The 21,655-nt window shown below is 45.5% G+C and overlaps 1 protein-coding gene across 1 annotated transcript in view; it reads right to left on the bottom strand.

The window, feature by feature from the left end:
* Window positions 1-21,408, bottom strand: part of adamts18 (ADAM metallopeptidase with thrombospondin type 1 motif, 18) — a gene marked incomplete at both ends in the record, with an annotated part of 56,098 nt that extends 34,690 nt beyond the window's left edge. Inside the window, 10 exons of the mRNA XM_079217263.1 lie at window positions 1,429-1,582; window positions 1,689-1,826; window positions 2,227-2,332; window positions 4,059-4,218; window positions 4,315-4,398; window positions 7,095-7,309; window positions 8,177-8,465; window positions 19,125-19,438; window positions 20,891-20,963; window positions 21,307-21,408. Coding sequence (XP_079073389.1) covers window positions 1,429-1,582; window positions 1,689-1,826; window positions 2,227-2,332; window positions 4,059-4,218; window positions 4,315-4,398; window positions 7,095-7,309; window positions 8,177-8,465; window positions 19,125-19,438; window positions 20,891-20,963; window positions 21,307-21,408 — 1,635 coding nt within the window. The remainder of the gene's footprint in view (window positions 1-1,428; window positions 1,583-1,688; window positions 1,827-2,226; window positions 2,333-4,058; window positions 4,219-4,314; window positions 4,399-7,094; window positions 7,310-8,176; window positions 8,466-19,124; window positions 19,439-20,890; window positions 20,964-21,306) is intronic.
* Window positions 21,409-21,655: the final 247 nt, after the last annotated feature.

Genomic DNA, 21,655 nt, shown 5'->3' with positions numbered 1-21,655 from the left:
TCCTCGTTCTCTGACACCGAGCAGGTGATTGACAGCCATACCAGCGTGCTGAAAATCATTCTACATGAGCCTATCAGGGACAAAAAAAACACAACTGTGAACGGCAGTAAATCTGCTAATCAGCGTGTAGGTTAATTTACCACCCACTGACCTGTGCCCAAATGCAGATGCAGTATTTGATCTTCTGTTAGGGAAACATAACAGGGATTTGGAGAAATCCTGAACAGCCAAGGCGATGACATGTGTGCTAATCCGTCATCTATACGATTTGGCAAAGTCGATTTCCCAGCAATTACAGCCCTGGAGAGGATCCCCCCCATAGTATTTTGAACAGCATTTACATGTGAATAAACACCACTGAATGCATCCAACATAAAGGCTCATACCGCAGGGCTTCGGAGGGGGAAGTGGGGGTAAAGGCTGAGGATTCCCTTTCAATTTATAGAATGCATTTATAAAGGTGGGTCAAATGTGGGGGGATCGAGGTTGTTGTGCAAAGATCACGCTAATTAATAAAGTGCCAATTATGCACTGCACCATTAGCGCTGCAAAGCAGACAATCGCAGCCACTGTGTGATCCGGGTGCTCCATCGCATTGCCGAAGGCTCATCTAGTGAGTCTTAGCTCAGGCAAAGGGACACATGAATGATGCTTGATTTAGGAATGTTGGGGTCCATGTAAAAACAGGACGATTCACATACACTGCTATAGAGTTGGTTCTTTGTAACTGCAGAATACAGGGTTAGTTTAATGATCCGCTTTTATGTATTAATTCTTCCTCTTCTCCTTACTCCTCTTGCTCTGGTGTATAGTGTCTTTGTTGGATCGTATAACATGCTGCCGAACTCAACTCTCAAAAAGGACCATAGATCGTGTCTGGAGAAAACCCTGGGTAAGCCTGCAAGAACGTATTCTTTGGAAACAGCAGCAGAAAACGTCCAACATATCATCACCTTTTCAGTTGACATGTTTGATTGATTGCCAATAACCAGTTGGCATTTGACACGTCCAGAGGGTATGGAACAAAACTAGCATTTTGAGTTTTTTGGCAGTTTGAGTATTTGTGAATGTCCAATATTCTTTTTTGTTAAACTCCTGAGAGAAATATCTGGCTTTAGCTGTGAAATGCTCCACTCTGATCACCAGCCAGTCTCTAACTTTGTCTCTGATATTTGGTGCTGGGGAGGCGGCATATAGTGATATATATTTAACATTTTTTGCTGAAAAACTATTTTGCGCTGCAGGGGAAAATATCCCTGATGCGAGCGGTGAGAGTGAACCAAAAATCTAAATTGTGGGCAGTAAAACCAAAGCCATGAGCTTCAATATGCTGTCCATAGAATCAGATGATAATTCTCTGTGGGTTTGTCAAGTGTCAAAAACATGTTATAGCAGCCATGCTAGCAACGCATGAAGTGAAGATCTCACCTTGACAAAATCAAGGCCGCACAGTTTGGCCTTGGAACCAAACTGCCACTTGCACTGCGTGTCTGCGTCATACAGCTGCCCAGGAAGCTGCTCAGGGTACTTGTACTGGCCGATCTGCTTGGGCTCGTCCACCAAACAGGACGCCTGGGCTGTTCTGGTGAACACAGCAAACCAATGGTGTCAGCCGGGGAGGAAGCAACGACCACGGGACTGGCAAAGTTGAAAGTACTTGTGCACTTGCACTCGGCGATGAAGCCTACCCAAGGAAGCGGCTGAGGTACTGCCGACTGCAGGTGGACCAGAAGAAGACCCCGTTGTTCCCAGCCAGAGTTGGAGACATAATGTTGCCTTCTGTCTTGCGACAAGGGTTCCCCTCACCATCATGGATCATCCCAAAACTAGATTTAAAAAAATGAAAGGAAGCACGTAACTTTACAGTTCATGTGGTTCCATGTGGTTCCTTTAGTGCAAGTTCCTCGTGAGTTGAGAGTTAAGGCTTAAGAATGATCAAGCTGATGTCATTGTGTATCCGCACAAAATAATAAAATAAAGATATTGCTTCTTGCAGTCATCAGAAAGTCACACATGTTTGCGACATGTTCCATCTTTGTTAATTTATCCATAATGAATAGATAATTAATAAATATCCATTACCACCGCTTACAGCATAGTATAGTGACTGGTATACTTTACCACTCTAAAATGACACTACGGTCTGACACATTTCATCTGTGTCGTCTGATGTGATGAAACTAAACTAAAATGTGTTTAGATTGGTGCAGATTGTGTTCAACATACTTGTGTCCGGACTCGTGAGCGATGGTGAAGGCCAAGCCCAGCCCTGTATCCTCATTGATGGTACAACTCCTGTACTTGCTGCACATTCCACTGATAGGGGCAAAACCTGCATTGAGAAAATAAGGATTTGGGATTATGAGACACTTAGGCTCTGTCCACACGTAAACAGATATGTCTTTCAACTGATATTGTCCTCTACGTATTAAAAATAAAATCGTATCTACACGACCTTGGTTTAAAAAAATATCTCCGTCCATACTTGAACGCAAAAATGGCCTTTAAGACAAAGACTCCTGCCAAGGAAGACTCTGAAGGTTGGGAAATGGGCCCGCGTAATTAGCTAGTTGACGTCATTGTCTGTCCACACAGGTACCAAGTCAAATCTACACCATAGAGGCCGTTTTCCAAAATATCTATTCAAGTAACTTAAAACGTGTGGACGAGAATCCCAAAAGTAGAAGAAAATATCAGTTTGAAAAAACATCTGTATACGTGTAGACATGGACTTAGTTATTACGGACGGCATGAAAAGCTGAGGGGTATCGAAATCAAACATTGAGCCATAAAATCCATCTGTCTTTTTCCCTTTGGTGTAACTGAGCACATTCTTTCTGTTAGAACGTCAGACAGATTTGGCAGACAACCGACGTCTGTCATATTTGCATATAGCGTACATGAATGCATGGCGGGGGATTTCACACCAGCTGCAACCTCACAAGCCCCGGCCAGCTGAACTGAAGTTTGTTCCTAGACTTTGAAAGCCACTCGGTTCAGAGAAGGACCAGTACTGACGGTGGACCAGACAAGCGGTCATAGACGTGGGATTTACTGGAAAAAACAAGCTGATGAAAATACGTAGTGGTCACTGTCTTCTCTGGCAGAAGTTTCTTCCAATGGACCCAACAACATGGACAACATATGGTTGATGAATATTACTTAAATAGCCAGATAACTTTAACAATATACAGTTAAAAAATCATTCTAATCATGAGTTTAACAACATACAGTTAATAAATAATTCTAATCATGAGTCACCTTTCAACTTTTTATTTTTTCAGCCTCATGCAGTTTAATGTGCTCTGAGATTACTAACAATTAGTGGTGTGAAAGCAATATGATTATGGTATTAGTCAAGCTCAGCTGGCTGCGTTGATGTTGTTACAGCTGCCTTTTGTTCCTACAGGCGGTAAGATTTATGCATAAACTGAACATAAGCTCATCCTAAAGTGCAACGCCGGTCACTTCAAGCATTGAGGCATGATTCTTGGTCAACATTTGTCTTCACCTTTGCTCATCCAGGTATTTTGCATGTTTGGTTGTTTTTCACACAGATTTGATGAACCACCACGGCAGGCTACGTTTTAAAGAGCCCTATTCCTCATAAGGTGATGTTTGCATTTCTGGCAGAGGACCTTTGTTGCATGTTATGCCCCCTTTCATGTTTATTGTCTGCATCTACACTGTCACTATCTAAAATCCTGCATGCTTGGGTTTACGACAGTGTTTGAAAACTCCCAATAAAATGTAGCTTTTGGTCACCGAGACAAATGAGTGCCTTTCTTCAATCTCCTCTACTTGCACCTGTCAGACTTCCTTCACTTCGTGTTGTAATGGTTACACCCACAGTATCACCTCTACCGCTGTCTACATAGCCAGAATTACAACATAACTCATGCAAGGGATTGTGGTTAGTTGTCACTGCAAGACAGCTGAAAACCGTTGAAGACGGCTACAACATCCCAGAACTCTGTCATATATCCATACTGTCAACTGATGCTTCCCACTTGGCTCAAGAAGTAGGATGCTGGGCGTGTTCTAGATAGCTGTCTTACCCAGGGTGTCACAGGGCTCATTCTTCCAGGAACAGATGTCCAATCCAGTGAGGAGAACAGCGTGGTCGTGCCGTTTACCACCTTTCCCCACCAGACCGGACTGCCACTGACAGAAACTGTTGAGGGACTGGTCAGCATGGTGATTGATGGTCAAGCCCAGCTGGGAAGAAAAGATACAAGAGCAAGAGTGAAATAATCAATAACCAGAACAACAAAACAACACATTTCTGCAGAATTGCAGTATCAATCAACTCACCGGGTCCTGTTCCAGTAGCAACAAGCTGACCACCACAATGTTGATGTCCGTCCCAATGGTGCCATCTTTGAAAAGGCTGGAGACCTGCAAACGAGTAGAACAAAAAATCATTCATGGTTTTCTAATTGTCCCGTGCACTCATCTTATTATTAGAAATACAGTGTTCATGTTCAGCCTTAAGTAAGATGCATGCAGTACTTCCTATATCATGAAAATGTCTTGTTTGACTTGAGGGTCAAACTCCTTACGTACTTGCAACAATTTGGAAGACAGACTGAAGACATCAGTAGGCTACTTTTAAAGAGCCTTAGTTTGTCTGCTTGTTTTGTAGACGATGGTCAATAGTGAACAACACAACTGTCGTAGGAAAGTTAACAAAACTCTGTTCGGCAAAAAGGAAAATGCATTAAAGCTAGCTGATCAACCTGTTTCGTTGTTCTTTCACTGACAATTTAGTTTTCAATGTTTAAATTGAAAACAGAAACAAACTTGAAACAGATTTGTAGCACGCCAACTTCCCCCCAAATGTGGCATTTTATCCACAAGGAATATTCATTCAAATGTAACTTCAAGGTAATCCGATTCTTTAAAAACATATTTTAATAAGCTAGCCTATGTAATGTTTGCGAACTAGCAGCCATTTTGGCAAAAAGTACCGATTAGAATAGGAAGCTCACGTAGAGAGGGGTCAAAGTCCCGCAACAGACATTAGTCACTAAACTATTGCAGAGAAGATAATGCAATAGCAGCAAAACCCTTCACAGAACACACAGCTACCAACACAGAGCTACCAACTCTCACGCAGAGCTACTAACAAACGCAGAGCTACCAACGGGTTCGCCGCGCTTTTGCATGTTTTCACACGTACTCACGCCACCCAACCAATTTCTCACGGCAAAACAAAATTCTGATTTTGGGCCGAGGCGCGTTCGTTCCTTTTCAAACTCCCCGACGATAGATGGCGCTAAGGAGCGCATCTGTAAACCTATTCGCTGCATAGACATCCTATTTACCCCAAAGAGTCCCGAAGTTAGCAATAGAAGAAGATTTTCAAACAGACACAACCGCTGGAGAAACTCAGGAGGAGCAGAGAATGCAATACAAACGGCACTGCTTTTACTTTGAAAGCGATTTATTTATGTGTGCGCACGCGCGCGCATACGCAGCCTCACTACGGGCAGTGTAGCCGACTTGGAGACAGAAGTGAAAGCGTATTGTTATGCAGTTTCTGTCGTGAGACCCCCGCCTCCCAAGGAGCCTCGCGCTTTAGTCTCCGCCTCCAGATTGAAAATTAATCGCGCAAAGCCGCCGCGGATCTATGGCAGAGCACTTTAAGTCAGGATCTTCACTCTTCTCTCAAAGAGGAGAACGTTCCTCACATGAGGAAAGATGCTCAGAAGATGTTGGTTCTCTTTGGATCTACCTACATGAGAACAACCATTCTAGTGATGAAGTTCAACAGATCAGATCCTCTCTCTCTGATACCTGTCAGCTGTCCTTCATCTCCACCTCATTCAACCAGACTTCATGCTTGTTCAAGCAACACAGACTGGACTTTTCTTACTGAGTAAGAACAACTGAACTGGAAAACATCAAAAGCACTTATTGCTTTTGTTTAAAGTTAATACATTGCTGGTCTTTAATATACATATTTAAGGTACGGTTTCAATTTTTTTTAACTTATTTTCATAGCCTTATTGTAACACGTATTCTTACCAGTAGCAGCTCAAAACAATATAATTTACAGTTTTTTAATAAAGTAATAACATTCATATTGAGTTCATTGAATTAAGTTCAGACTATTGGTTCGGCCCTCCACAACTGTCCAAATTTCTCATGTGGCCCCTTAGGAAAATTAATTGCCCACCCCTGGACTAAGGTATGTTAATGACATGTGGTTCCCAAGCGCTCTTTTTGATTTTGATTACATTACTGTCATCTGTCCATCATCGTATAAAGCCCGCCCTGACAATTTGATTGGTCCGAACAATTTTCGATTTTGGAAAATTTCTCCCCAACGGAGCAGTGCCAGACCGAACTTCCAGACCTCAAATGTTGTGGGCGGGGCTAAGTTCGGCTGGTACCAGGCTAGATCTTTAGCATACCACCCAAAAATCCACTAGAATGCATGAAATAACATCTACTTAAACCAAAATGTCCTGGGGGTGGACCATCAGCTATGTCTTTGCTTCACAGAATGTAACCAATGTTGTCCATCTCCAGTAGGCCGCCCCTATCAACGACTTTGGGCCCCACAAACCACCAGAATGCAGGGTACAACATGGAGACAACGCCAAATTAATTCCAATTTCCTGATATTTGAGCCACCAACGTGTGTGGTTGCGTGCGTGGCAACATTTTGGTCACCCCCGACAAAATCTCACTCCAAGGTTTTTTGAAAAGTTGGCAGCTCTGGTGAACATGCTATTTCTCCTTTTAAAAGTTACATCACCGCACCTTAAATGTAAATTACTTATATCTATATTCCGGCTGATGACGAAGACTGCAGAATGTCTGCTTAGGAAAAGAAACTATGCCAGCAGATTAGCTTGCTAGCATTAAAGCTAGCTCGGCTAACGCTGTCAGTCACGTGGCTCTTGCCTTGCAGGTCTTACTGCTCTGTTGAATCCTCCATGTTCAATAAATGAACAAGTCCTGAGCAATACAACTAATTTCCCGTGCGTCTTCTAACCACCTATCTATATTTTGTGTGTCACCTCATCCCTATCCCTCCTCCCTTTCCCTTCTCCCTTTCCCTCCTCCCTTCTCCCACCGCTCACCATGTTCATGACGGTGAGGATGTAGGTGGTGACGTTGTCCCTGCCGTGTTTCTCCAGCATCTTCCTGTCCGCCACCACCAGGGTCTCCACATTCAGGCCCCCCACCCTGTTGGAGTTAATGGCCGATCTCTTCGCCCTCTCTGGTCCTGCCGCCTCAGGTACCTCAAACTCGTCATCCATGATGAAACTGTCCTCAGCGGGGGGCTTGGGAGCGTCTAGGAGGGCAAAACAGGAAAGGACGGAAGGGAGGAGAGACAGAGAGAGTATGAGGGAGAGAGAGAACTTGGCAAGTATTGTTCCTCGCTCGTGCCGGGTGATCAGGGTACAGGCCTCATGTTGAAAGGACAGGAAACTCACTCCCCACACTGCTTCCTACCTCTCACCACGAGAAGGGAAGATAAAACTGTAAAGTAGCCTGTGGGCTGAGTAGACTCAGGCTCATGTAGCCCTATTACAATGGACGCAATTCACTCCGAAGCATTTAACACAGACATTAATCTTCATTATGAATGTGGACATAGCAAGAGACTGCAGCAGTTTAGGGTTATCCGCTTTCTAAAATATTTAAAATGTGGTGATAATAATGTTAATAATGGTCTAACTGCTTTTTCTGTGGCTTTTCTTCCCTGGCAAAATATAATTCAAATTGTTGGTATAGGGATGGTGAAATAATGTTAAATTAAAGATCACAAAAATCCATGGCAAGTCAAAACATATTGCATTGTGGGATCCTACACTGTATTCCACATATCACAATGCTGTGTTAGAATGTTTGTCCAGTGCAGAATTGCATCCTATCCACAAAGGAGTCTGTCCCATATTCACATATGATTATTATCTTTTTAATACATTGTTGCTGTGATAGATTACTTCACAAAGTCACAATTCTTTTACCAAAGTTGTCTTCGCCAGTTTTTTTCCTGCATCCCCAGAGGTATCAACTGCCACAACCCAAACAGTACCCCATCAGCTCAGCTGACACCCAACAGTCTTGGGACAAATTACTTGTGGGTACGTAACATTTGTATGAAGGGTGCACGTAATAAAAAAAGCTATGAGGAATATAAGGTTCCCTTACATACATTGCTTGCGGCGTCCGCAGAAGTGTTGCCTCTGCAGTGTTCCATGCTGGTAGTCATGGTGATGATTCTGCGGCTGAGGATGCTGATGGTGAAGGTACGGGTTGTCGGGCGTTGAAGAACCGGTGCTCGCTGAGCCGCTGGATCTTCTGTGCACGATGTGTTCCGCTGAGCGCTTGTAGACCACATGCGGGTGGTGACCATCGGGGGCGCTGTAGCTGTGTTGTTCAGCCAGATGTTGGGGCAGAGGGGCAATTAAATACTCCTCCTGAGACACGCGGATCAAACCTGACTGGAAGACACACACACAAAAGACATAGACAATGGAACTCCTTCTGTTTGGCCATCACCTGTGTCTTGATGAAATGCTTCTAAAGAAAACAAGGAGCTGCTGAATGAAGCCAACAGTCATGTATATTCAATACAGAGAGGGCTAACACACATTTCACTTCCAAACCATTACGCCTCACCCCTACACTTAACTATATCCATCCAACTCTATCCCAACATATGCAGATGTGCACTGTGCAAGAACATACAGATGTTGAGTGGAGATGTCTTAATTAGCTGGAATACATAATAGTTGAGTTTAGTTTTGAATTGATTTTTACAACATCTAAATAATTTATGCAACAAGAATGGTTTCAATCCAATCAAGGACTTTATTTCAGAACATGATTAATTTATACAAACAACAGACAACTTTCTGACAGAAGATTAAATAGGATGGTAAAGACTACTTTTATTCAGATGTTGCAACAGTATAAAGACATAATGAATAAATAATACAAATGAATAGAGAAGTAAAATATCCTCCTCGAATTGTTAATCTGGGATCTAAATATAGAAGAAAAGTATCATTCACTGCGTCATCTATTACCTGACACTAATCACACATTATTATTAATGTGGATATGCATATATGGCTGCATTCATTTTGTTCTACATCTTTCACCGATGACATCAACAACCAATTTGACTCAGCTGCTGTAGAAATGGGACAAATATAAATGAACATGTCCAGCTCCCTACCACGCTGTGGGAGCAGCAGCTCCGTGTCTTGGGTCTCTGTTGGAGTCCAGTGGCCTGAGCTGCCCTCTCCACTGAGAAACCGAGCTACTGAACCTTAAACATTCCGTCTGACCACGGAATTCTACCTAATTCACTCCACAACCCACCGAATGCACACAACATAGCTGTGCAATCAATCAGACACACTCACACACACTCACACACACACACACACACACACACACACACACACACACTCACACACACACACACACACACTCACACACACTCATCCGCACACGCTCACAGACTTTATCAAAAACATACACATGCACCCTTTGACCCAATAACTTTTGACCTCTATGTGTATGTGTGTGTTTTGTATCATCTGCTTCCCCACCTACTGTGTGTGTGTGTGTGTGTATGTGTGTGTGTGTGTGTGTGTGTGTGTGTGTGTGTGTGTGTGTGTGTGTGTGTGTGTGTGTGTGTGTGTGTGTGTGTGTGTGTGTGCATATTAGTGTGTGTTTGACAGGACCGTGCTGCTGTTGAGCTGACCCCATTGCCCCCAGAGTAGCAGGTGGCAAAATAAACAGAGGCAAGACAAAAGGGAAGCCATGGCGAGGCTCTTGTTGTGAAAACAGTGCCTGGATACATGGCAGACAGCCACCATCAGCCCATCCCTCTCTCTATATATCTATCTATCTATCATCTATCTATCTATCCATCTATCCATCTCTATCTAAGCATCCATCGACCCATCCATCTCTATCCAAGTATCTATCTATCTATCTATCTATCTATCTATCTATCTATCTATCTATCTATCTATCTATCTATCTATCTATCTATCTATCTATCCATCCATCTATCCATCTATCTATCTATCTATCTATCTATCCATCCATCTATCATCTATCCATCAACCCATCAATCTATTCATTCATCCGTGTCCATATACCAATCTCTAACCAAGCTCCATCCTTCACCCATCCATCCCTCTAACCGTTCAGCAGCCAGCACATCTTTCATCTGTTCATGATTCGTATTCCATCCATCCATCTTCCATGGTGCGATGGGAACTTTTACAGGAAGTAAGTTGTCATACTTCATTATTATATGTGTCAGGTCCACACGGTCCAATGGTTGGGAATGTTTTGTTCTGCTGTGTCAATGGTTTGAAACTCAGAACATCAATATCTGCCAAAACATCCTTGAGCTCAGTACTTAACAGCTAGAAGCTCAACCTGCAACAGAATGTCCCCCTGGGCAACGGACTAAATGTATCGAATCGATCACTGGAATTAAAAAGAGAAGGTCCTTGACAAAAATGATGCAGCTTCCCAAAATAGATTAGTATTCAAAGCAGAGCTCGAGGAGGTCAAACATACACCTCATCAAGTACTCTTTTTTTAAAAAGAAAAGCTTTTCTGACAGCTCCATCTGACAAACAATATCAAAGTAATCATCCCGCAACACTGGGAGATAACTTCATATTGTTTTCTTCCATCAACTTGCATGTTTAGAACATCTCACTGAGCTTATTAAAATAACATGAATATTAGATTATATAAACATTACATTTAGCTGACGCTTACATCCAAAGCGACTTACAGTTTTTGCTCTATACACCGCAGACACAGCAACGCGGAGCAGTGTCTTGCTCAAGGGCACAACAACATGGACTTAGGGCTTGAACCACCGATCCTCTAATTGTAAGACGGGCAGGCTAACCACTGAGCCACAGTCGCCCAATAAAATATGAGATTATCCCGTATTTCATTATTTTTTCTAAACGCATATAATGTAATTTGTCATGATACACAGGTGGTGTAAATGGTGACTAACATCCAAAAAATAAATCTATGAAAGGGCCAACCAACAGAAGTTTTTTAACTTTAACTAAAAACTTGCATCTCTCTCTCTCTCTCTCTCTCTCTCTCTCTCTCTCTCTCTCTCTCTCTCTCTCTCTCTCTCTCTCTTTCTCTCTCTCTCTCTCTCGATGTATCGTCACATCTGCAAGCTCTCCAAAACATTTAATAATGGCCGATGCAAAAGACATATGAGCCGCAAAGAGTTCCTCAGTGTTTGCACGCTCCCTCCCGCAGACACCAGAGAAGGGCCAGCTGTAGGGTTATTGCAGCAGACCTCTAGTTATCTCCCTACATTAACACTTGGCTAAATGAAAGGGATGCACCCTCTTTAACTTCCTACCGTACATACAGACCCACACGTTTCTCTGACTCTCACACACAGATTCACACAGTCCAGATTATAGGTTGAACCAGGCCACAACCAAGAAGCTATTTTCTACATTGAGAAAAACGATGGTAAAGCCAAACCAAGCCGCTCCAACCAACAGCTCCCTCCCTCCATCCCTCTTTTTGGCAACACAACGGTTAATGTCAGGGAGACGGAATCTTTAGCTTGTCTCTGTATAAACTGTACTCTCTTTTAAGGTTTCCGACCATGATATTATAAGGCAAATGAGTAAGTGCTTACATGCTGTTAAAGACTAGTGCCGAGCGGCGAGAAGCCCCAAGCTGGTGATTACTGAGCTCTAAAGCACATCTGCACTCCAGCTCAGCAGAAGATCGTGTGTGTGTGTGTGTGTGTGTGTGTGTGGTAAAGGGGGGATCATACAGGAGCAGAGAGGAGCAGAGAGGCCCCTCAGGCATCAAACTTATTCAACAGCATCACAATCTGAGTAATTACAGTTTGCTCAAGTGAATTATGTGTCTTTAAAATGGGGTTAGAACTGGGTCGAGGAGAGATGGTAATTTTGGATCTTGGATCAGACGGAGATGGCACAGCAGACATGAGCCGGGCGGCAATGACAGGGTTGAGCCCTGTGACAGGGTTATGCCCTGTCATTGCATCAGTTGAATTTCTCCTCCTTTGACTTCAAATGTATTTTCGAATGCACGGTGGCATTCAACCAGGCCGACTGCAGCCTCTCCATTAGTGGTAGTGTGTTTAGGTAACGCTCTTCATGTATGACTGATTAGGATCTGAATAGCCCCGGGCCTTGCGGCCCTCGTTTGGGCTCACTAATTGTCTTTGAACAACCTACTGACACTCTCTGAGCATGTCTGGGAACAAAGCAGAGGTGGGCACACACAAAGAGAAAGTAATGCTGTTGGATGAGTCTTTTGTCGTTTGGAGCCGTTGGGCACGGTCCCACTCGCCGTCCCGTGTGGACACAGTAGGGAACAGGAGGACTACTCCCACACCAGCCCATACATATGGAAATGTCCTTCCTCAAAAGTGCTGTTAATTGTTTTTTAACTGGGTTGCAGTGCAGCCCTAACACTTCTACTGACGTAGGGCTGCTGTGATGCGAATCACGTGAGCGTTCCATTTGAATGAGCTGAAAGAAATGCTGTAAATTGTGCGAGACATATTTACATTTTCCAGCCACAGCGATGGGTGCTGGAGAGGTAGAGGATACAGAGATGGGAAGTGTGCTATCTCTACCTGTCTGCCTGTCACACCTAACACCCAGAGGAGCTGAATGAAGCGACGGTTGTCGAGGAAAAAGATTCACTAATTGGAAAAAGGAACAGTAGGCATCATGCTCAGTGAAGATAAAATGGTATATCCAAAGATATATATCATTCAGTCACTGATTTTGCATTCTTCACAAAATTCCAGGACTGAAAGAATATGGATGCAATATACTCAGAATGAAGAATATTAACGTAATACTTAAAAATAAACAAGCCCTTCAAGCTTCGGCCCCCCAAAAAGGTGAGAATGGGTCAGCCTCCCAGTTACACCCAGCAATCCCATCTCACCCCCTAACATTTTTGGATCAAGTAATAAACAACAGATGCAACACACTGATAGATGCTTTCATATGTTACCTTCGCAGTTGCTGTAACGCAACTATTTACTGCTCTGTCGCCAGTTTTATTGACCTCTTGTATTATGACACAGATCGTCCAACCTCGCCCTGAAGGACCATATATCCACCTTTACGATCAGCAACCTTTCATTTGCCCTCTGACCCGAGGAAACCACCACGGCTGTGTCACTTTACCAGGCTCTTGCTACCGTTACAGACACATTTGGTCACATAATAGCAAGAATAGCAGTCAAGAGATTCCAGAAGAGAAAGGAGCCTGTGTCGTCAATTGTTGACGCCGTCCTGCTCATCACAACCATGTTAAGAACTCATTACTGACTCGAGGCGCCACAGAAACAGCCCTCCGCTCCTTCATGACCCCTGGTGCCAAACACTCCATTCAGGAACTGAAATGCAGACCAAATAGATTATAAATGTAATATTTCGGGCTAAAAGGTTGCTTTTCGACCAGTTGAGGACTCGGGCTTCAATATTCAAAAGCATTGTGCTTTATTCTGAACTTTCCTTGCCAACAAAGACTTAACAACGAGGACAAGAAACACACCGGCACGCCTCATCAAGCGGGCAGCACTTGGTACTTTACTGTACGCCTGGACTGTTTTACCACAGCGCCCGTGAATCTGGCAGTGGTGACAATACTAGGTCAGATTTGATGTATGGGCCTGTTTGTGGAAGTTGCAGCATCCACTTGAAGACCTCAACACCAGCCATTAGTCTTGTGTGAGTAAGACCTTGCACAGACTAGAAAGGACGTACACACAGTTTTTTTTCTGTCCCTTTTACACACACACAACATCCCACGCCCATGCTGAGAGCCTGACCCCCCTCCCCTGCTGGCATCTAACAGTGGGCACTACATCACTGTCAGCATTCAGACCACCAGGGAACGGCTCCGGGCCACTCTCCTCTTCTAGCGCCAGGCTCTGAGCTCCTCTGTGGCCCAGCCCAGTCGCTGAATTATGGCCAAGCCAGAGAGGCATATTGTAGTGGAGAGACGTTCCAATTTGTTGGCCTTTTACAGAAAACCGACAGGTACAAATGGCCCGGGCGCTGGCTGGAGATCGGTCCTTCACGTTTCATTTTAACTGTGCTAAAGGCCTGAGGGATTTGGAGCGCTCTGACAAACACATCGTATGTTGTCTCGGTTCCGAGCCCAACGGAGGAGTAATCATATATTGTCTGAGCTCCACGAGGAGTCTGATGGGATTACCATCTACACATGTGAAATATTCAAACAGAACAAGCGAGTGCTTAAATGTATGCCTTTTGGCCCAAATAGTTGTATTTTCCAGACGTAGTTTACGGATCCTTTTGTCAGATATTTGAATGTCATTTCAAAATCCCATACAGCCGTTTTGGAGTGGAACTGACTTTTAAATCATCAATTGTTCCTGTAATACATATTCCATTTTACAACCCAACCAGAAAACTAAAGAGGCTTTGGTGCCAGAAACAGTTTTGCAAGAGAGGGTGTCACATTTTCCCAAACAAGTAATGGAACTCAACCCTGTCATAGATGCATACATGGCGATGGCTTCTACAACCACGAGCACCTCCAGAGGCCACGATGCATGCAGCCCAAGAAAAGAGCAAAGGCATTCTTCACACCACAGGGAGTCCCCATGCCAGGCAGAGACAGACAGAGGTCGTAGGTTGAGCTCCCCTCTTACAACAGTCACCGGTGGCTGCAGCAACACACGGCACCGTGTCAACGACGGCCGTCAGACGGGGCTTGATCTGAGCTGCCTGAAAAGATGAAGGACAGTAAAGAGGAGGTGTGTGTTGACACTTTCTCTGGTGTTTTTTTTTTCTCTCTCACACATGGGTGTGCAAACACACATTTAAGCTGTAAACTGCGATACCTCGGGGTCGCTGGATCGTTTGGGCCAACTCCCAACACCAACCCAAGAAGTCTCCCGGCTTATCCGAAACCACAGAGAAAGAAACAAATGTTACCTCATGCGCGTTTGATTTGTTTTAATTGCTTTGTAATGTGCCTGAAAAGAGGAAACTGACCAGGAAAGGGAACTGGGACACTTCCAAACACACAAGTCAGTCATACAATGTGAGTCCAGACTGTGTAGGCAGATTCTGATGCATCTTCTGACTCTTAACAGTCAGCTGACTCATTATAAATGTGGCCTCTGTTGTTTGAATTAGTTCCTCTGCTCATTTTCCCTTAAGATGGACGTATTTCATAAAAGTGTCATTGTTTCTTTTATTCTTTTATTCACAACTGGATACCATGCACTGAAAAGTCATCCAATGGCACCAGACATGGGGTATCAACCCGAGGAAAAGTGATCCCATGAATGCACCTATTGGTCAGTCTGACCGAGGTCAGCTTCCATGCAGCCCAACCTGTCTCTGACCTGCCTGAAGGGGCTTGGGAAAGGTCACAGTGTCGGTCACGGTCGGCTCGGCCACAACGAGACGGGCCAGCCTGTCTCGGGGTGAATTCAATGCTCAAATGTTTCAGTGATGAAGACCTGCCATGTGAGTAACGACCTCGGGTGTTATTTATAGCAGTCACACAGGGAAACTTAAAAAAAAACTTGCATCTTCTCCTATACAACACTTGTACGCGCAAATTACAACGTCTTAGATGTAGCTTCATAGCCAACAGACAACGACATAAAAATCCCAAATTGAGATGCTGACATCTGCAGGAAAAAGTAGTTCCAACTTCACCCATAGGAAGAGTTGCTTCTTTTTCTCTGTTATATGAGTGTCAACTGATCTTCAGGTTTAGGACTATTGGTCCCACAGATATTGCAATTTGAAGATGCAATCTTTTTGAACTGCAATCAAATAAATCAAAAAATATTGATCAATATAAAAATCTATATTTTGCCCATTTGTCTGTCTACTGCACTTTATTATTCTGTTGCGAGCTGCAAACAGGTGTCAACATGCTGATGACATTCTGAGGCTCTATAGGACTATTTTTCTCAGACCTGCCCTCGTCACCCCAGGGAGAAGAAACCTATCCTGGGAAGGGGGCTTGGAGGACAGAGGGGATCAGTAAATCACTTCCCTCCTCTGCATTCACACGAGTGGCAAGGAGCTCTGAACCTTCACTACATGCTAAGAACCTGTGAGAGTCCCGGTCAACACCACCCGCACACCCCCAATATCCACGAGCAGAGAGGATTGGGGTCAACGAGCAAAGCAACCCTCAAAAGAAGAAAGAGAGAGGACTCCCACCCGCCTCCATTCCTCTTACGAATCAGTGCGCATTACATGTGAAACACCCCGTCCATGCTAAAGAGACAACACATGAGTGTGGCGCTTCAACGAGGACACGGAGAGAGTAATTACAAAGCAGCAAATAACACCATGTTCAATTAATGAGGGTTTAAAGTAGAAAATCCCTCTCTGCCAGTCATCCGTTCGGCCCTGCTCTTAATACCATCCCACTCTGGTCTTCATCTAAACAGCTGAATCCCGTCCATCTGCGTGGCCGGGGCCAGGGTGCATGTTAAAAAGAAGAAGAAGAAGAAGGCTTGATCCAGTAGCCGGTGCTGAAACCTTTAGCCGGTGCCGCTATTAACGAGTGGGGTCAAGTCCAAAAAAGAACAAAACTATTTCAGACACTTTCCTTTCCCTTTTCTCCTCTTTTCTTCTGCTCTGTTGAAAGGAGACAATGACATGAAGTAAGAGGAAGCTTTTTTCCCTTCTCCCGCTCTCACCCCATTTCTCCTCCAAAGCCCTTTGATATAAACAGTCCATCTCTCCAAGTCTCTATAAAGAGACCATCCAGCCTCCCTGGGAGTTTCCACCCCAGACAATGAATTCACATTATTCTTGCACAACACTTTCTATCTGTAACACTGCACTCACAGTCATTCAGTATTTCACCCTCTTTGCAATTCTCTCTCTCTGGTGTTGTCCTGCATGTCCCTTGTCTTCTTCCTCTTCACCATTATTTTTAATCCCACCTTAATCTCTTTCTCGAGCCCACCATTGCATCGGGTAGGCTTGAATGGCTCTTTCCTCATTTGTACTTAATCCAAATATTCTGTGTGGAAGCCTAGATGAAAAGCGAGGGTCAACTGCTTTCGTTGTTCTAAGCCTCACAGCAGTCCAACCGCGCAAACACAGAGGGATGCACTGAGAAACAGAGAGAAGAGGGGAAAGGCCCAGAAAATCTGTCATCTTTCATTTTCCTCACAATGTTGCTCATCTGCCAGCGATACAACAACATGAGTCCGCCTAACGGGCCGAGCGAACGTCCGACCGACCGACAAAAAAGTAGGCAAAAGCTTGTGAGAAGTAAAAAATAGATCAAAGTGTTCCCATTCAAATGCAATCATGACCCAATCACATTGTGTTCTCACAGCGCTTTTAAGAGGACGGGTCAGCGGTGTTTTGTTGTGAGTGGGAGCTAGCCTAATGAAAGGGACAATGTGAAGATTAGCAGTGCCGGCGAGGCGGCTCAAACTTCGCCCCGGCTTTAATTGCTGCAACAAGAGGCGATGGAGAGGCAGGGCAAACGGAGGACAAGCGAGCCGGGCAGAGCCCAGGCGGAGGAGGCAAGAGGAGCCATGATGAATGGAGGTATGGCTTTTATGGAGGTGTAGTGTGTCCATCTGGTCCAGGCTGGTGTGGGATGTGTCAGAGAATGTGTGTGCGTGTGTGTGTGTGTGTGTGTGTGTGTGTGTGTGTGTGTGTGTGTGTGTGTGTGTGTGTGTCAGAGGGTCCAGGCCCCTCATAAACCACCAATGAAAGCACAGAATATTGTAATTATAAAGTCCTGGTGGAGTTGAACATGAATCAATCAAAGTTCACAACTGAAGTCCCAATATTGCATCACTGATATTCTGTGATTTTTTGTCAGTAAAAGCGTTGGGAATCCTTCTTGTTTTTAGTCAGACACAAAACCCTGATATCAACCTCACGTCTGGGCGTAAGGAAGCTAGACTCACGACGTGTTTAGCTTAGTTACCGTACAGACTGGAGGCAGAAGAACAGTGCTAGCTAGCTAGCGCCGTTCATGGAGAGAACAACTAGAGTGCAGGTGTAGCAGTTAATATCATAGCCAGTGACGTAGAGCGGGCTTTACCCAGCATGTGTAACTACATGTAGACACTACTACTACAAGTAGACACGTTGGTTTGTGGACTGCCGTTTGGAAGCCTTGAGTTTTTCATTTTGGCAGTCGCCATCTTGGTTTTTGGAAGCCGAAGTGACACGAGACATTACAAGACATTTTAAGGGATCAGAACACCTGTGGGTGTGGTGACTGAGGAAATCTAGAAATAGCAGTAATCAAACCTTTGCACGGATTCACGAACGTTGGCAATGACATGGAAAAATGCCACGAGGCCAGTCGACCAGTTCTGCACTTATAGGCAAACATACAATAGTGCTGGTGTGAACAGCTGGACAGCGAGACTGTTCACCATGTCCCATCCAAAGCCTTCCAAAGATCAATGTTCTTTCCATAGACATTGCCCTGTCTGCAACAAACTATTGAAGGAGCTCCTGCAGGAATGTGGCCAATCTCCTCTTCCTCAGACTGTCTTCCGATCAATACGCCGGGTGTTCTCCCTCATGTGTGCTGCACCGTCTGCAGAGTAACATTTCTCTCCTCTCCTGCTCTCCTCTTTTCATTCTTCCATTCTCTTCCTCCCCCCCTTCCAACCTCCCGATGTTCAAAGAGGTGCATCACAAAGCACGAGAAACTGATGCTTACACTCTTGGGTATTGATGTCATGTTAGCGTTCGCCCATATTACCACGGCCTGCACTGTGCAGACAATGATACAGCAAAACCACCGGGTCGTTACAGGACAGGCGGCTTTCAGGGCACGAAGGAGCTTGATGTGAGGGTGGAGCACAAAATGTGTTGGGTGAGAGACTTTTATGTCCAAAATGTCCTCTAAACCTTTCAGCGAATGAAAAACATTCTCATTAGCACATTCGTTAAAAAATAGTTTGGAAAAGTTTCATCAAGGGGCGAAACCGCGTGATCCCCTCGAGGAGATAACCACGTCATAAAAGTAATACAACAAGTTTTTTCACGCAACACAAAAGTTTGCGATTCCTCGAGACCCGAGAAGCAGACACTCACCAGTCCGGAGCAAGTGGAGATGGCGGCAGAGGAGCTCGACAGGTTCCGGACAACTCCCTGATACAGACAGTTGTGAGACCCGCCGTCATCCATCGCGGTGGCAATGCCGTCCGAGCCGAGCGTCTGCACGGTGAAGCCCGGGCCCACCACGGGGGACGGATGCAGGTCCAGGTGCATGTCCTGCCCGAAGGCCGAGAGCCGGTAGTGCAGCGAGGAAGAGAGGGACCTCCTGCTGCGGTGGCTTCGCCGGGTCACATCGTGGCTCAGGTATCCGCCCTCAGAGTCCACCTCCACAGGGGTCGCAAACACGTAGTCTGAAAGAGAGAGGGACGGGAAGGAGAGCGACATGAGAGAGAGACAACATCTCACACTCAGAGCTCACACTCACTGCTTCATCTCTTTGAGCTTCAGTCGGTCACTTCCAACATGTTCCAGAATAACAAAGGACGGAAATGCAAATTACTTACTTGGTCGCTGTGAGACGCTGTTAGGTTTTGCTGCACGTTAATTACTGTTGACATTTTCGGACGTCGATCAGAAAGAGAAAGAAAAGCGTTTAGCCAGGAACACCGAGCATCACCGAGGTGACAGGCGCGTGTCGGGAGGGAGAGGGCCAGCGCCTCACACGGGTCACAGGGGACTTTTAACGGAAGCCGGAGCTCCGACATCCTTTCCTGTCAGATATTTGGGGTCAATAGTTCAGAGCCAGAGGCTGTGATTAAATCTTGCCATTTTCACGGTGTTCCAGACAAATTAAACGCTATTTATGAACTATATGTCGATAAAACAGAAGCGTTGAGAGATCCCACAGTAAGAGCAGAAATGTACAACAAACTCCATCAGGTGGTTTAACTGTTTCCTCTCTCAGTATCTGAGTTTCTGTCAGTTCTTCAAGTAAACCGTTCCATGGAGTGAGTGGATGAACACCTTCTCCCCTATAGACCAAATTACGGGGAGCAAGTCATCTTCACTTGTTGCCTTCGTCTCTCTGGGTCAAAGCAGCCCACAGGGAATCCCCGCTCTCTCACGGGACTGTGCCTCACAGACACTAATAAGCACACCAATTAAAAATGGCTTTTTAATATTCCTAATTGCTTCATTGGAGACCGTCTTCTTGAACCACAGGTCCCATCACTGGGACCTATTACTGGTCCGGTTACTGGTTGCATCACTGGTCCCGTCACTGGTCCCGTCACCGGTCCCGTCACTTGTTCCATCACTGGTCCCATCACTGGTTCCATCACTAGTCCCATCACTGGTCCCGTCACTAGTCCCATCACTGGTCCCGTCACTGGTCCCGTCACTGGTCCCGTCACTTATTCCATCACTGGTCCCATCACTGGTCCCGTCACTAGTCCCGTCACTTATTCCATCACTGGTCCCATCACTGGTCCCATCACTGGTCCCATCACTGGTTCCATCACTAGTCCCATCACTGGTCCCGTCACTAGTCCCATCACTGGTCCCGTCACTAGTCCCGTCACTGTTCCCATCACTGTTCCCATCACAGGTCCAATCACTGGTCCCCTTGTCCCGTCACTAGTTCCATCACTGGTCCCATCACTGGTCCCATCACTGGTCCCGTCAGTGTTCCCGTCACTGGTTCCGTCACTGGTCCCATCACTGGTCCCGTCACTAGTCCCATCACTGGTCCCATCACAGGTCCCATCACTGGTCCCATCACTGCCACATCTCATTCTACTCTCATTCTACTCACAAACGTGGGCGCGTGCCAGCTGGAAGAGAAACGCTCAGAGAGCACTCACCGTGATTTAATCCGTGTCTGTCGCTGGAGGAGTAGCCGGCCGCGGCGCTGTGTGAGCAGTAAATGTGCAGCGTCTGCAAAAGAAAAAAAAGCATTAGAAAAATGAATTCTCTAGACGGGACAGGTAGCAACAGGTTACGCGCGTTGAGAGAAGTGGAAGCCGAAAACCCAAAGATGTTGAACGGAGTTCCTCAGCTGAAGCACGAGGTTTGCGCTCGGCTTTCATTTGGGGATGACAGTCACTTGTCTTACTTTTCACCCGCAATCAAGAGAGGGAGCGCGCGGCCGTGCGTGCGCCGCTGCGCCGCGGACACAAATCACGCTGAAAAGAGACAAGTGCTTGTTTGCTCTGGTCGCAGCCCAGACCGGTGCACGTGCTGCGCTATTCAACAGTGTATGTATGCGTTCGCCACATGCCTTGATAATATTCCAGGACAACAGGGTGGACAGGAGCCGGACTGAGCTGCAGCCGACCAGCGGGATGGGTAAAGTCCAGATCAGAAGAAAAAGGCAGTCCATGGTGATGGCATGCGAGCTCCTAGCTGCGCCGCTACCTCCTAAAAGAGCGCAAAAGTGGTAATAACCTGCGGTGTCGCATAATGCAATATGCGCGCATTGTTTAGTGGCTCTGCGCCACACACACACCCACACCCTACGCGTTGCTCGTCCAGGTGAAAGTCGGCAGGTTGCAGCAACCGGTGGTGCGCACGGGCGCAGCGCGCACTCATGAGTGAGCGTGTGTGTGTATGTGCGTGTGTGTGTGTGT

Source organism: Taurulus bubalis, assembly GCF_910589615.1.
Source record: "Taurulus bubalis genome assembly, chromosome: 4".
Lineage (NCBI taxonomy): Eukaryota > Metazoa > Chordata > Actinopteri > Perciformes > Cottidae > Taurulus > Taurulus bubalis.
This window is presented reverse-complemented; position numbering and strand designations above follow the sequence as displayed.